Below are 17,138 nucleotides of genomic sequence, written 5' to 3' on the forward strand. Positions count from 1 at the left end.
TATATATATGTATATATGTTATTTGACTTATATATAATATTGGCTAGTTTAACATATAATATATTTTTGATAAGGTAAAAGATGGCGATACCTTACCGTCAATTATTTGCCATCGATGTGTATATAAATTGGACGTACTGCACAACTTCCGAGAAGTGTCGCAAAAGTCTGACATTATACTTAAACAGTACCTGGACTATGCCAAGCAATTGTCATCTTCTGATGAGCAGGTATCTGGAACTAAATAACAAATTATACATTGTTTTAATAAATTGGAACTATATTAAGAGAAAAATAAAAAGGACGGTAGTTAATGTTTGTATTTTATTTTTCTTGCCTAGAAAGAGACTCTCTCCACTGCCAAAATAGTAGGCGAAAGCCCTCTACAATCGTTCCTCGAGTTAAATAGGACATTATTCAATGAGGAGTCTAACTCTGAGCCAGCCAGCATTAATCAAAACATAATACCTCAAACTCTAACGCATCATCTACAATTGCAAAACAGTGATATGCCAGAACATGAAAATATTAAGTGCGAACCAGAGGATGACACATGCTCGAACAGCTCTGATCCTGAACGACTAGAAATTGAGGATCGTGACGAGCAGGAAATTGAAAGCGAAGAAAATGGTTATGACATGACTGTTAACAAGAGAATTAAAATTGAGGACAATTATGATGGCTCCGAATCCAACACAGCAAATTGTAGTCCAGTTAATAGAATGGATACCCCAGAGAGCAATTGTTCCGATAGTAACATTGACCATGAAACGACGAAGCTGTGGCAAGCTTTAGCTAGGTAAGTAAACCAAATTTGTTTGTTTAGCAAATGTTTGCTTAATATCTATAGCTAACTGAATTCTACAATATATTATGTGCAACTTTATAAATAAAGTAGGATACTTTATATTTAATGTTTAGAATTTTAATAGAAAAAAATTATGTTATAACTATAAATCATGAAGATATGAATTATATTCTTAATATATTGCATTATATTGCATTATCATAATTTCGCATTCTTATATTATTATTTGCGAAATAACGAAATAAATTATTTGAGAATGTTAAACTAGTAAAAAATTTAATTTTAGCAGCTTTTACCAAAATTGGATGTATGACTATTACTATTTTTTGTTCTATCAAATTTGCTTTTGTTTATTTCAATTTATTTCAATAGTTATAAATTATTTTGTATTAATTCAATTATTCAGACTTTTAATCCAATTATTGTTTAATTGCAAATTATAAATTATTAGTTAATGATAGGTGTCGTAATTTATGCAATAAGTAAATGGCAAAGTTACATAATTATATGTATTATTTGTCTATTTATATTTGTTAACGCAGTAATAGAAGTTTGGAAATCACACGAACAAATGGTGATAAGTTAAATAATGGATTTACCGGCGAAGCCACAAATCTGCTACGTTCTTTGATTAACAATAGGCAGATTGGTATTACCGCTATTGATTCAGAAAAAATATCTCCGCAAATCAAATTCTATAGGGATACGCAGGGTACAACTATAGAAAATACGCTAACTGATTTTCCTGTGCTTGGTAATCGTACGAATATAGCAACTTTAGAAAATAAGGTAAGTGAGATTTGGTCTAAAAAACTTTTTAGAAAATTTTATAAGATCATGAGTAAGGAAATTCGCAAATTTCTGGATTTGTTCGTGCGTGCTTATCTTCTAAACAGACAAAACATTTTTTTTCGATATACCTTGCGAAATACGAACATCTGTCTGTCTACTAAATAGAGAGAAAAAACCGGCAGGTATGAGACGGGATGACCTCGGGCCATTGGATGGACCATTGATCAATCCAGAATATCTTTTAGGATTTTCTCTCTATTCAAAACATATTTATTTTCAGGTAGAATTCCGTGAAGATAATAGATAAACCGGGAATTTCTTTAGAATTTTTTCTCTATTAATCGAAATGCAATATATGTAGCCAAAATATAATATAAGATAAATATATGTTATATATGTATGTTTAAATTTCTTTATATACTTTTAATATTATTATAGGTTTTTCTTAAATAATTACGTTGGATATAAAAATAAAACAAGCTCTTTTTTCATAAATCAAATTTATAAAAAAATATCTTTAAAAATATTATGTTGGTATTATTAGAAGCAAAAATATAGGAAAGGAATACTCTTTTTCTAATTAATTTATAAATTATTAAATTTTGATATTTTAATAATACACTTCTGAAATGTTTTACAAAATATATTTTTATTTTGAAATGGATCTGCAATGGAAATTGTTAATTGTGCATTTGTGTTCTTTTTTTAAATATTATTTCTTTGTCTTGATAACATGTGAAATGTAAATATGAGAAATATACCTATGTATTTTTAAAAAATTACGGTTTTTGTCAACAAAAAGGCACCCTCAAATCATCATTTACTGAAGTGTTTGCTTCCTCTTAAAATATTTTTACAATTTAAAAACAGTTGTTTTTGGTTTAAATCTTATTAATGATGCCTTTATAGACTTTAATTAAATATTTCTTGATTATATCTTTACATTTTTATGCGAATTTTTATCAATTTGATATTTGAAAACTTAAGAAACATCAGTTTTGGTCGCCATTATATATAGAATTTTAAATAATTAATTAAATCAGGGTGTCTACTTCTCGGAAAAACGTGGAAAACTTGGAATTTTCAGGGATTTTTTTGTACCTGGAAAAATTAGGGAATTCTCATGGAATTTTATTGAAATTCAGGGAATTAAAAAAAATTCTCTCTTTAATAATTTTGCTTTTATATTGTAAATAGTCAAGCCATGTCTGTGTAAATTATGTATTTAAAATATATTATAAATATACATCTATCTCTGTTTATATATTTAATGTCTTGACAAAATATTGAATATATATTATATATTCTTTATTGTAATTTTTAGTGATAAAAAAATGAAAATGTTATGCAAGCAAAAGATGTTTATCTTACAAAAGCTATTCAACTTTTTGCGGTACATTTACATATCTAGCTCTTGAAACTTATGTGATTCTGTGTTTTTCCTTTGTATGAGTGAAAAACATGGAAAAAGCATACAATAAAAATATTTATTTTAGGAAATTGCACATCAAAAAATTTAAAATATTTTCTTTACCTGGAATTTTGAACAAAAATATCGGGAAGATCAGGGAATTTTTTTGCAAAATTGAAGTGGACGCCCTGTAATTATAAATTGTTGATAAAACATTATTGCACAAAAACATGCATTCTATTACCAGTAGACTTATATAGGAATTGAATAGGTTGGTAATATCGGTGCTATTGAATCTTATTATATTTCCTATTACTAATTCATACAATCTTGGACTAGTCTTCCTATTTTTTAGAGTAGTTTTTTACATCCAATATATATATAAACAATATTTCTTAAATAATAAAAAATAAATAAATAAATATTTACACTAATCTTATTTAATAAGCTACGTTGGATCTAAATTTGATACTATTAAAATATTAATCTCGGAATTTAATATTGTTTCTAATATAGAAATTATACCATAAAATTGGCCTTACTTGCAAAAAAATGTACACCTGATTCTTTTGGAATTATTATCTTACTAATTATGATCAATTATAAAAGTTACTTGTAAACATTTGAAACATATATTTTGAAAAAATTTAGAAGTAAAAAAACGTAAATGACATCCAGTTTCTCTGTATAGAGTGCCTCAATAGATAGTAACCCATCTAGCCCTGCCAGTATCGGTCGTAAGGAAATGACGATAGCGACGAAAGGTCGTAGAAAGCAAAGCTATCCCAGTAAGGCTCCAGCGAGTCCGGACATTGTCGCCAATTACCAACATGAACCCAACAATGAAGAGCAGGCTCATGATTTTACTACATGGTCGAACAAGATATGAAATTCAGGGAATTAAAAAAAATTCTCTCTTTAATAATTTTGCTTTTATATTGTAAATAGTCAAGCCATGTCTGTGTAAATTATGTATTTAAAATATATTATAAATATACATCTATCTCTGTTTATATATTTAATGTCTTGACAAAATATTGAATATATATTATATATTCTTTATTGTAATTTTTAGTGATAAAAAAATGAAAATGTTATGCAAGCAAAAGATGTTTATCTTACAAAAGCTATTCAACTTTTTGCGGTACATTTACATATCTAGCTCTTGAAACTTATGTGATTCTGTGTTTTTCCTTTGTATGAGTGAAAAACATGGAAAAAGCATACAATAAAAATATTTATTTTAGGAAATTGCACATCAAAAAATTTAAAATATTTTCTTTACCTGGAATTTTGAACAAAAATATCGGGAAGATCAGGGAATTTTTTTGCAAAATTGAAGTGGACGCCCTGTAATTATAAATTGTTGATAAAACATTATTGCACAAAAACATGCATTCTATTACCAGTAGACTTATATAGGAATTGAATAGGTTGGTAATATCGGTGCTATTGAATCTTATTATATTTCCTATTACTAATTCATACAATCTTGGACTAGTCTTCCTATTTTTTAGAGTAGTTTTTTACATCCAATATATATATAAACAATATTTCTTAAATAATAAAAAATAAATAAATAAATATTTACACTAATCTTATTTAATAAGCTACGTTGGATCTAAATTTGATACTATTAAAATATTAATCTCGGAATTTAATATTGTTTCTAATATAGAAATTATACCATAAAATTGGCCTTACTTGCAAAAAAATGTACACCTGATTCTTTTGGAATTATTATCTTACTAATTATGATCAATTATAAAAGTTACTTGTAAACATTTGAAACATATATTTTGAAAAAATTTAGAAGTAAAAAAACGTAAATGACATCCAGTTTCTCTGTATAGAGTGCCTCAATAGATAGTAACCCATCTAGCCCTGCCAGTATCGGTCGTAAGGAAATGACGATAGCGACGAAAGGTCGTAGAAAGCAAAGCTATCCCAGTAAGGCTCCAGCGAGTCCGGACATTGTCGCCAATTACCAACATGAACCCAACAATGAAGAGCAGGCTCATGATTTTACTACATGGTCGAACAAGATAAAAGGAAAGGTATTTCTTCGTGCATAAATCTGCTGTTTATAATATGTATAATATGTTAGTAAATTACGCCTGATGAAATATCGCTGATTCAATATTTTAGATGGACGATCAAAAACAATTCGATCAGCAAAGTGGCAACATTGCAAAGAAGGTCGACATGTCTTGCACAAATTGTGGCACTATGACAACAACCATTTGGAGAAGGAATATGAAGGGCGAGATGGTGTGCAATGCTTGCGGGCTGTATTACAAACTACATGGTGTTAATCGCCCGGTTACTATGCGAAGAGATACTATACATACGCGCAGACGTAGACCCAAAGGCGAGAAACCAACGAGACACAGGAGTAAGAGACTTAATGATCTATTCTTTTTTTTTATTTTTATCTCCAGGGAATCTTTTAATGATGAAGATAGTAACAGGCAATACTCTATTTATTGAAATGTGTCTTATTGCAATAAATTTGGTATTGTCTTTTAAGCTAACAATAAGTCATATTTAACGTAAATTATATTATTATGACAGAGAAATATGGAATTAATGTCCATAATAACAATAATACAGAAATTTTATTTTATTATATTGGCTGCGATTAATAAACATACGAAGGAATGCGCGTACCTGATTCAGAAATTATTATATCGTCGTGTTATTTAAAGAAATTTTGATTCGAAATTTTCAGAGAATATTTTCAAGACATTAAAGATTAAAAAAGTAAATGAAAATATCTTCTTAAAGAAACGTAACGACAAAGAGATTACAAGAAAAGGTAAAAAAAGTGTCAAGTCCACATTGTTTAAAAAGTTGTTGTATAAAGAAATGTTTTTTTAAATATATATTTTATTGTTTTAAATTTATTATTTAATTTCTTGATTATACAGGGTGAGTCACCTAAGACCGGCCACCCGAATAACTCCTACAGTTTTGGAGATAGGAAAAAATGTTTGAAGTAAAAGTTGTGTGGTATCGAGGGGGACATCTTACGGAGATGAATATTTTTTTCCAGCTGGAGGTGCTTAGGAGATTTGAAGGTAATCTTCACATTTTTAAATAGGATCATACATTTTCGAACACCTATGATTGAAGCCGGTAAACCTTGATATTAGCGCCGACCTCACTGATTTCAATGACCTTGACATATGTTGTCAAGGACATGACTCTAAGTAAAGCCCAGTGCCCACGAAGCGTGATTTCAAGCTGGTTTGTTTGTAAGTAATCATGCTGGGTCGCGAATAGGCAACGAAGCTTGATGTAAAGCTAGGCCCGCTGCCAGTTTTGCATCACACGGAGCTGGGTGCTGTACGTGGAAGCATGCGTGAAAGTGCGTGGTAGAAAGCTGATCAAGCAGACAGGACAAATAGACGTAAACTTCTTTATATCCGATTTAAGATAAGATGGAGCTTGCGTGGAGAAATAAATTAGCAGCTCTGAGTCTTTTACTAATTGTAGACGTCAAAAGAAGAAACGAGATATTTCACATTTCTTCTTTGTATGCATTGATTAATACCGAAATTTGTTCCTTTGTCCATTTCGTTGACTGGCCAATTTGTGCCACAAGCTGCGACATTTTTACGAAAGTTTCCGGCCCGGCAGACATAAATTAACTGGCTTTCTCCATGCATGAGCGTTATATATTTAAGTATTTAGTTGTATATTTAAGTTATTTATTATATATTTAAGGAATTATATAATATGGGGAAGGGGGTTTAGGATTAAACCAAATTTTAAATCAGAAGTAGGTTTGGGTTAGGTTATATCTTCTAGAAGTGGAACCTCTTCCGTGCGGAACCCACTGCGTCCACGCATATACTTTACAACGCGAAGCGAGGTCCACCCCACAATTCTTGTGTGGGTGGGAAAGTGTATGCATGGACGCAGTGGGTTCCCCCCCTCCCCCTACGGGAGGCTCCACTTCCGGAAGATATAACCTAACCCAAACCAAATTTTAGTTTTAAATCAGAAATAGGTTTGGGTTAGGTTATATCTTCCGGAAATGGAGCCCTCTCGTAGGAGGGGCGGAACCCACTGTGTCCACGCATATACTTTACAACGCAAAGCGAGGTCTACCCCACAATTCTTGTGTGGATGGGAAAGTGTTGCGAGCTTGTATTCATGCCGAAATATATGCAGTTTTATGTTGCAAGCATCGGTCGGTCATTATCTTCAATTGTTAATAACTTTGTAATAAACAACGAGAGACGGCTAAAATTTTTTGCAAATTACTCAGAGCCATGTCCTTGACAACATATGTCAAGGTCATTGAAATCGGTGAGGTCGGCGCTAATATCAAGGTTTACCTTGAAGCCTTTTCCAAGACCATTTCAATAGTTATGGACATGAAAAAAATTGAAAAAACGGTAATTTATCGCGAACGTTTCCGAAACTTACATTAAATGATCTTGTTATTGACTAACCATTGTAGCTTAAATGAAGTAACATAGCTCAAGATCACACATCAAACATAAATAATAACATTTTGGTTTAATTCAATTAATAAAACCGCGAATATTCTGTTTCGAAAACATTTGCGATAAATTTTCAGTTTTCAATTTTTTTCATATCCGCGATCTTGAATATCCATGACCATTAAAATTATCTTGGAAAAGACTTCAATCGTAGGTGTTCAAAAATGCATAGTCCACTTAAAAGTATGAAGATGACCTTCAGATCTCCTAAACACTTCCACCTGAGAAAAAATGTTTACCTCCATAAGATGTCCCCCTCGATACTACACAACTTTTACTTCGAACATTTCTTCCTATCTCCAAAACTGTGGGAGTTATTCGAGTGATCGGTCTTAAGTGATTCACCCTGTATTATATTCTATTATCATGGTTCAGTATTAAAATTATTATTTTTAACAGATCCAAAAAAAAATATATCATTTTGTATTTTATTCCAGTATTTGTTATTATAACATATATAGAGAAATAAAGCGTTTTTGAATTCATATTTAAAAATTACAAAGTATATACATATATGTATACAGGGTGCTAAAAAATTAGACCGACAAATTTTTTGAAGGAAAATAGAGGACTTTAAAAGAAACATTTTTTGTTAATAATATTTTTTTCTACTATTTTTTGTTTTAATATTACAGGGTATAAAACAGGAGTTTCAATAATAAACAAACATATAAGTGGAAAAAACAAATTATATTTTTATCTTGACCAAAAATGGAACAAATAAACGAAAGTGATTCACTTTTTTGATAGTAAATGCTCAAAAATTCTTCCATTAATTTTGATATAAAAATGACATCGTCGAAATATTGATTGCTCTGTGCTGTTCGTCCATTACAATTAGCTGTTCTATAAATAAGATGCATGTCAGTCAATTCTATCCGAGTGTATCGCTTCATAATGATAAACAAATTATATGCAACTTGTCAAAACATGCTGAAGACCTCTGCTCTATTGAAAGTTTGAATATAATATAAAACCAAAACGAAATGCCGCAGAGCGAAATATCATTAACAAAAAATGTTTATTTTGAAGTCCTGTATTTTCCTTCAAAGCGTGTCTAATTTCTTAATACCCCGTGTACAGGGTGGCCCACGTAGTGTTACAAACTAATAACTCTAAAAATATTCGTCAAATCAAAAAATTGTTCAGAAGAAAGTTTTATGTTTTTGAGGGGCCTTTCTAACTACGTAAACATAAAATTGCCCCCGCTTCCCCTCTAAAAGAGGCGGGGGGTAACTTTAAAATTTTTAATGGAACCCCCCATTTTTTATTGCACATTTTTGTAGCTTATCTCGAGAGCTTTTCATTTTGTCTCATTATTCTGTATATAAAAGTATTACGGTATGATTATCGAAAACTAAATATTTTACGAGATATTTTATTTTTTATATCAAAATATGTCAGATTAAGATATAAAATAACTCAAGAAGTACTTAATGAAAAAATACTTTATTATAGTGTTTTGAAAAACTTTCGAGATAAGCTACAAGAATGTGCAATAAAAAATGGTGGGTTTCACTTAAAATTTTAAAGTTACCCCCTGCCCTCTTTAGAAGGGGAGCGGGGACAATTTTATGTTTACGTAGTTAGAAAGGCCTCTCGAAAACATGAAACTTTCTCATGAACAATTTTTTGATTTGACAAATATTTTTAGAGTTATTAGCTTGTAACGCTTTACGTGGGCCACCCTGTATATATACAGAGTGTATCTGAAATGATGCATTAAACTTTAGGAGCGTATTCTAGAGGTCAAAATAAGACTTTTTTTTCTTATGAACATGGGTCCGCAACCTGTCTTAGATGCCTCACCCTGTATATATATACACACACATATAAGGTATTATATACAGGGTGATTCAAAACAACCTTCTGTCCTTACAATGTCATATTCTTAAGCAAATTCTGAGACGATTTTTTTTTACTTGATGTCAAGGACATCAGGTTGTTCATGAGCCGCGAGCCTGATAGTGTGCGTGAGCGCTCCGCCGTTACAGCGGCGCGACGGCGTTTTTCCTTCGCGCATGCCGCTAGCATGCAATATTTTTACGCATCGTAATAATAAAAATAATTTTTCCTTGTACTAAAAATATCGTATTCATATAAAATATAAAATAACAAAAAATACTTAATGAAAAAATACTTCATTATAGTGTTTTGAAAAGGTCTCAAGAAGGAGCAATATATAAGAATATGCAATAAAAAATAAGGATTTCCATTACAAAAAATAAAGTTGATCTTGAAATAACCTTGAAAACCGTTACCAACAAACATTTCTATAACATCAACTTATGTTCCCCTTGAAATACTGCAACTTTTATTTAAAACATTTTTCTCTAGAAACAATATTTTTGGAGATAAAAATTTGTCGCGCTTTATTTTGTCCATTCTGTAAAAATACTGCAAGAAAAAATTATTTCTATTATTACCGACGAGAATCTGGATACGCACGAGCAACGAACGGCCATTAATAACTAAATGATTACTAAATGATAATTACTAAATGATTTAGATAAATAATGCTAACTAAATGCTTGCCTAACAAGTACAAAAAAATTGATTATTAAATATTATTATTATTATTATTATTTTATTATTATTTTTAATTATTTTTTCACGTTTTGTGGAAAAGGAAACAATAAGAAAGATAAAAGAATTTGATTAAAGAAAAAAACAAATAATTGTTTAAAAAAATATCAGGTGATTGCATAAGTTCGTGCCCGATTTAAATATAAACTTCAATAGATTATATTTTAGAGATAACACTTTTATTAATGCGCTTTATTTTGTCCATTCTGTAAAAATACTGCAAGAAAAAATTATTTCTATTATTACAATGCGTAAGAATATTCTATGCTAGTGGCGGAGCGCTCACGCATACTACCAGACACGCGGCTCATTGCGCCCGGCTAAAGGTCGGCCCTGATTAGCCCGACTTTACTCAATAATAACTCCTTTATTAAGCGTTATAAAAAAAAATGATTGAGGATTTTTCGACTCAATTTTTGGTAAGGAATAACTCTATGTACTTAACGGTCTATGTAATATCTCGAAACCTGTAAGTTTTAGAAGGAAACTTTTTAGATAAAAGTTGTTTGGTTCTAAGGTGGAAAGAAGATAGGAATATTATTTAGTTAGATCTTGGGTGGCGTTGTCAAGGTCACATTGAATTTTTTAAATTGAAACCCGTATTTTTTATTGCATATTCTTGTAGCCCTTGTCGAGACCTTTTCAAAATACTATAATAAAGTATTTTATTAAATATTTTTCGAGTTATTTTATATCTTAATCTGACATATTTTGATATAAAAAATAAAATATCTCGTAAAACATTTAGTTTTTGATAATCTTACCGTAATACTTGTATGTATAGAATAATGAGACAAATTAATTGGTATAAAAAACACAAATAATTGTTAAAAAAAAAATACCTTGTAAATAATTACATACGTTTTCTTAAAAACAATTATTTTTTTATACCGATTAATTTGTTTCATTATTTTGTACATAAAAGTATTACGGTCAGATTATCGAAAATTAAATATTTTACGAGATGTTTTATTTTTCATGTTAAAATATGTCAGATTAAGATATAAAATAACTCGAAAAATACTTAATGAAAAAATACTTTATTATAGTGTTTTGAGGAGTTTTGAAGGTCTCGACGAGGGCTACAAGAATATGTAATAAAAAATAGGGGTCTTAATTTAAAAAATTTAATGTGATCTTGATATGACCTTAACAACGTCACCCAAGGTCTAATTAATATTCCTATTTTCTTTCTCCCTCAGAACCAAACAAAGAAGAAAGTTTCTTTCTAAAGTTTACAGGTTTCGAGATATAGAGTTCGTTGCCACCCACGGACGGAACGGACATGTTCTGACACGTTACGCATGTGTCCTTTGTTTGGACCTTATTTTTAAGTTTTCACCTCTTCTAAAGAGGATTTTTACATTTGTTACTCTTTACTAGTTGTTCGCCGGAATGATCTGATCATACCCTAGATCAGAAGTGGCCATTAAAAAGAAGGAAAAAGGTTTCGAGATATTACGATGTGAAAGTTAAAATGGGACACCGTGTATATACATATATACATACAGGATGTCCCATTTTAATCTATCACCCCTTTTATTTCTGCAGGGTAAAATCGAATTAAAAATATGTTCAGACAAAAGTTGTAGGGTTCAAAGGGGGCCAACAGATGATCTTATTAGATTTTGGATCGGGGATCTATAAAAGTATTACGGTAAGATTATCGAAAACTAAATATTTTACGAGATATTTTATATTTTATATCAAAATATGTCAGATTAAGATATAAAATAACTCGAAAAATACTTAATGAAAAGATATTTTTGAAAAGCTTTCCAGGTAAGCTATGTAAATATGCAATAAAAAATGGGGGTTCCCATTTTAAAAAATTGACTTGGGCCCTACTGGGGCCAACACAGATTCCTGATCCAAAATCTAATATCATCTATTGGCCCCTTTTGAACCCTACAACTTTTGTCTGAACATATTTTTAATTCGACTTTATCGTGCGGAAATAAAAGGAGTGATAGATTAAAATGGGACATTCTATACACGCGTGCGCACACAATATACAGGGTGTCCCACAAAGAGTGGTCATTTCCCTTTATCTTTTAAACTAACAGAGATAGACCATAATAAATATATGTCAAATTAAATGTTCAAACTGAACTTTATTATGAGCATAGTGATTGCTTATAAAAGCTCTGTGTTAACGAATGGAGAGGTATGTGTAATTTTTTTGTTTTTTTATGATATGGATATTTTGATATAGTAAAAGTTGTAGCGCTGAAACGAATACAACAATGTGTGATATAATGTAAATATTTTACATATACGAGTTTTATTGGCTTGAAATATCACCGGCGATATGATATTTTATCTTTTCACTTTCGGCCCTGCGATACGGCCAACTTCTAACTCGTGCATTGGAGATTGACATATGTCATGTTGTCATTTAATCATAATACTCAGTGTACGAAAATATAAATAGAAAATCTATGAATTAAGTTTGCGTTTGATAAACCAGTGGTTGTGTAAATAATACAATAATGCATAAATAATAATTTAATTAATAATAATAATTAGCATTTTAATTAAATTGTTACCATTAGAAAGTATTCCAAAGCTTTTACATTCTATTGTTTATTAAAATTTACATGTGGTAGTCAGCAGTTGTAAGTAACATAATAAATAATAAAGTAAAATAACTGCGTCGCAAGTAATATGACGTGCAATGTATTTATATATGCCGTATTAAAATTTATTAAATGTTTCATAACTTCATTGATTCATAGGTTTTCTATTTATATTTTTCTGAATATTATTATCAAACGACAACATGATATATGTCAATTTCCAGAGTTGGGTAGTAACTAGTTAAAAAGTTAAAAGTTAAATTAAAAAGTTGAAAAGTTAATAACTTTTAACTTAACTTAGCCAATTTTGATTGTGTTAACTTTTAAATTAGTTACTTTTAAACGCATTAACGTTAACTTATTAACTTTTTTTATACAAGTTAAAATTTTGTATCTTTGATAGTCGAAAATTATCTGTTTAATAATTATAATTAATAATATAAGATAGTATCCAATACCAAAAGTTACATAAAATACATATGCGTGTTCATAAAATACAACATAACGGTACCATCTTCGGCACTCTACATGCGGATGGTACCGCTGTGTTGTATTTTATGAACACGCATATGTATTTTCCTCGGCGCATGTAGAGCGCCGAGGATGGTATCGAATCTAGTACGAATGGTACGGAATATTATGTTTAGTGCAGGTATTAGGTTTAGTTTATGATGACATAAATGACGGACCATAATTTTGAAATGACGTTTTTATTAAAATTCAATAAATATTTTTAAATTGTTTTAATTTATTGTTAGAATATCTAACAATTAAAGATAAAATGCACGTGTGCAGGTAGAGCAGTTCAAGTTAAATAGGAAAGTCCTCTTAACCGAAGTCTCTATTAATCGTTTTGTTTTTAAACACTATAATATCTCTATTACACAACTATAGTATATTTAAATAATGTGTATTATTAATTATATTATACATATAAGAAAAAATACATTATCTCTCTTATAAAAAACGATCTTTTTATTATATTATTTAAATTTAAAAAGTTTAATTTAAAGTATACAATTCAAAGATAAATTATGTAAAAAACATAGTTTTGCATAATTAACTTTTAACTTTTTAATAAGTTAATAATTTTTTAACTTAACTTTAACTGAGTTAATTTTTGTTTAAGTAACTTTTAACCTAAACTTAGTTAATTTTTGGGACATTAACTTTAAACTTAACTTAGTTAAAAAAATTAACTTATCTAATCCCGTCAATTTCTAACGCACGAAATTAGCCATATCGCAGGGCCGAAAGTGAAAAGGTAAACGTCGCCCATGATATTTCAAGTCAATAAAACTTGTGCAAAATATTTACAATAAATCATATGCAAAATATTTACATTAAATCATACATTTGTTGTATTTGTTTGAAACAATGCTACAACTCTTATTATATCGAAATATCCATATTATTATAAAAAAATTATGCATATTTTTCTGTTTGTTACACAGATAGCTTTTATAAGCAACCACTCTCTATGCTTACAATAGAATTCAGTTGGAACCATTTAATTTGATATACATAATTTATTATGGTCTATCTCTTTTAGTTTAGAAAATAAAAAGGGTGGCCTTTTTTCGTGGGACACTGCATGTGTGTATGTATATATGTACATACATATATTCGTGGGTCACTCTGTATATATGTATATACATACATACATACATACAGAGTGTCCCACGAAAAGTCCATCCTCTTTGTCTTTTAAACTAAAAGAGATAGACCATAACAAATTATGTATATCACATACATACATATGCTTTTACAAATTTATCTTATATATAGGGTGTCCCAAAGCACCCTTGACAACGCTCATGAGCAGGTAGAGCACAGTAAACTGAACAGAAAAGTCCTGTACCATTTTGCAATTTTCGCAATAATTGAAATAATAATTAGAAAGGATTGGCGAATGAGCGCGCATTTCGCGCGGCTAGATTGTGGAACGTATGCTCTAGGCATGCCAGTGGCGAACTTTGCAATGTCACACAGCAACAAAAAGTTTGGTGGCTCCGCGACGAGAATCTGGATACGCACGAGCAACGAACGGCCATTAATAACTAAATGATTACTAAATGATAATTACTAAATGATTTAGATAAATAATGCTAACTAAATGCTTGCCTATATTTGACTGGCTCTTTTAAAATGGACCACCCTGTATATATAAAACATATATAGGTCTTCGTACTTAAAAGGTAGATATATATTTTAACTGCAGATAGAACAATCGAGTCTTAATATAAATTAATGAATTTCTTGTTATGTAATATACTTACGCAGATGTTTTTAATCCTTACATTTCTGCAGCATTAAAGCGACAGTCTTCTCTTATAAATTGACACATCATTAACGTATCAATTTTTGGTAGATTTGTCAAATTTGCTTTAACATATCCTGCTTCCATTTGACTTCGTTCATTAATGACTATTTTTCTTTAAAAAAAGTAAAACCGCAAACAATCTCTTTGTTCCCTGTACTAAATCGAAGTTTTAGTAACGAAGTGACGTCACGCACGAACTAACCAATAACGAAGCGTTTTCAAGTCACGTGAAAATTTTAAATTTTAATCATCTTTATTTAAATTATTTATTGTTGGTGGAAAATCTTAAAAGTTTGGAAATAATGTTTTTTAAATTTATACTTTCAATTAAAAATAAAATTTATATAACATTTTTTTTTTATAATATCCTGTTGTTGTTAATGACCGCTCGTTATTCGCCCCGACTATCATTGCGGGGCCACCAAACTTTTCGTTGCCGTGCGATACTGCGAAGCTCGCCGCTGGCACGCCTAAAGCGTACGTCCCACGGTTTAGCCGCGCGAAACGCGCGCTCATTCGCCAATCCTTTTTAATTAATATTTCAATAATTATTGCGATAATTGCAATTGATATGATTGCGAGAATCCATCGTTATGTACCGCTCGTACGTAACTGTTGTTATTTGTAGAACACCCCTCCCAAAACTTTGTTGTGCGCCTACTTTTGGGTTGTCTCTTCTCGCTATGCGCTTATACTCGCGCGAATTGGTCGATTTTTTAAAATTAATTTCTCAATAATTATTACAAAAATTGCAAAATGGTAAAGAACTTTCCTGCTCGATTTAACCCGCTCTACCTGCACATTACGGGTGGGCGATTATTATCAGAAACCCTGTATATATACAGGATGTCCGGAGTCAATTGCATCACCCGTCGTGTGCAGATAGAGCGGGTTAAACTGAGTAGGAAAGTTTTTTACCATTTGGTGATTTTTGTAAAAATTATTGAGAAATTAATTAAAGAAGATCGACCAATTCGCGTAAGTATATACGCGCAGTAAAAAGGGGCAATCCATTGATGTGTGGTTGCTAGGACGCGAGAGTCCATTGTTATGTATCGCCCGTACGTAACCGTTGTCATTTTTAGAGCTCCTCCCAAAATTTCGTCGCGCGCCTAGCGACCGCAAACTTTTGGGTTGTCTCCGGGCCGTTCTTTCTCGCCGCGCGCTTATACTCACGCGAATTGATAGATCTTTTTTAATCAATTTTTCAATAATTATTACAAAAATTGTAAAATGATAAAGGACTTTCCTACTCAGTTTAATCCGCTCTATTTGCACACGACGGGTGATGCGATTGACTCCGGACACCCTATATACAGGGTGTCCCATAATTTGTGGATCATCTCTTGTGTACATATAAAGCATGTTAAACTGAGCAGGAAAATCCTCTACTGTTTTGCGATCTTCGCAACAATTAATAAGAAATTAATTAAAAAAGATCGGCCAATCCGCATTTTGCACAAGCGCGCGGCGAGAAGAGACTTCTTACTGGGTGCTTTCCAGCTACGGAACACAGTGATACACTGTGTGACACAGTATTATACAGTGTCGACTTGTAGCTGGAACGCTATTCCGATCTATATGCTCAATATGTGTGTATATCAACGATTTGAGCAGCTATAAAGAAGATCAACGATTTGTAATAATAATTTAAACTCGCAGAAGATATTTTCGCTGTAAAAGTTAATATTTTTGTTAAATATGCATAAAAGGTTACACCTCACCGATTTTATTGCCACTTAAATATGTTGTAGGGGAGGTTCTTCTGAGTAATTCCCCGCAAGACAATTGTGGGGTGGACCTCGCTTCGCGTTGTAAAGTATATGCGTGGACGCAGTGGGTTCCGATCCCCTGCGGGGGGCTCCACTACCAAAAAACTAGACACATAGATTTGGGTTGAAACTCGCTTTGCGTGGAAAATTGTAAACCCATGTGGAACGTTGCTTCGCGTTGTAAAGTATATGCGTGGACGCAGTGAGTTCCGCGTAGGGGGGGCTCCACTTCCGGAAGATATAATTTAACCCAAACCTATTTCTGATTTAAAACTAAAATTTATGTGCGCAAATGAACTGTGCGCGAAAGAAGTGTGCGCAAAAGAAATGTGCGCAAAAGAAATGTGCGCAAA

At 31.1% G+C, this 17,138-nt stretch overlaps 1 protein-coding gene across 1 annotated transcript in view; it reads left to right on the top strand.

The window, feature by feature from the left end:
* Nucleotides 1-17,138, top strand: part of LOC115244741 — a 48,644-nt gene that overhangs the window by 2,221 nt on the left and 29,285 nt on the right. The window contains 5 exon segments of the mRNA XM_029822666.1: nt 75-230; nt 342-799; nt 1,351-1,611; nt 4,852-5,068; nt 5,160-5,406. Coding sequence (XP_029678526.1) covers nt 75-230; nt 342-799; nt 1,351-1,611; nt 4,852-5,068; nt 5,160-5,406 — 1,339 coding nt within the window.

This window comes from Formica exsecta, unplaced genomic scaffold (assembly GCF_003651465.1).
Source record: "Formica exsecta isolate Colony F162 unplaced genomic scaffold, ASM365146v1 scaffold845, whole genome shotgun sequence".
NCBI classification, from domain to species: domain Eukaryota; kingdom Metazoa; phylum Arthropoda; class Insecta; order Hymenoptera; family Formicidae; genus Formica; species Formica exsecta.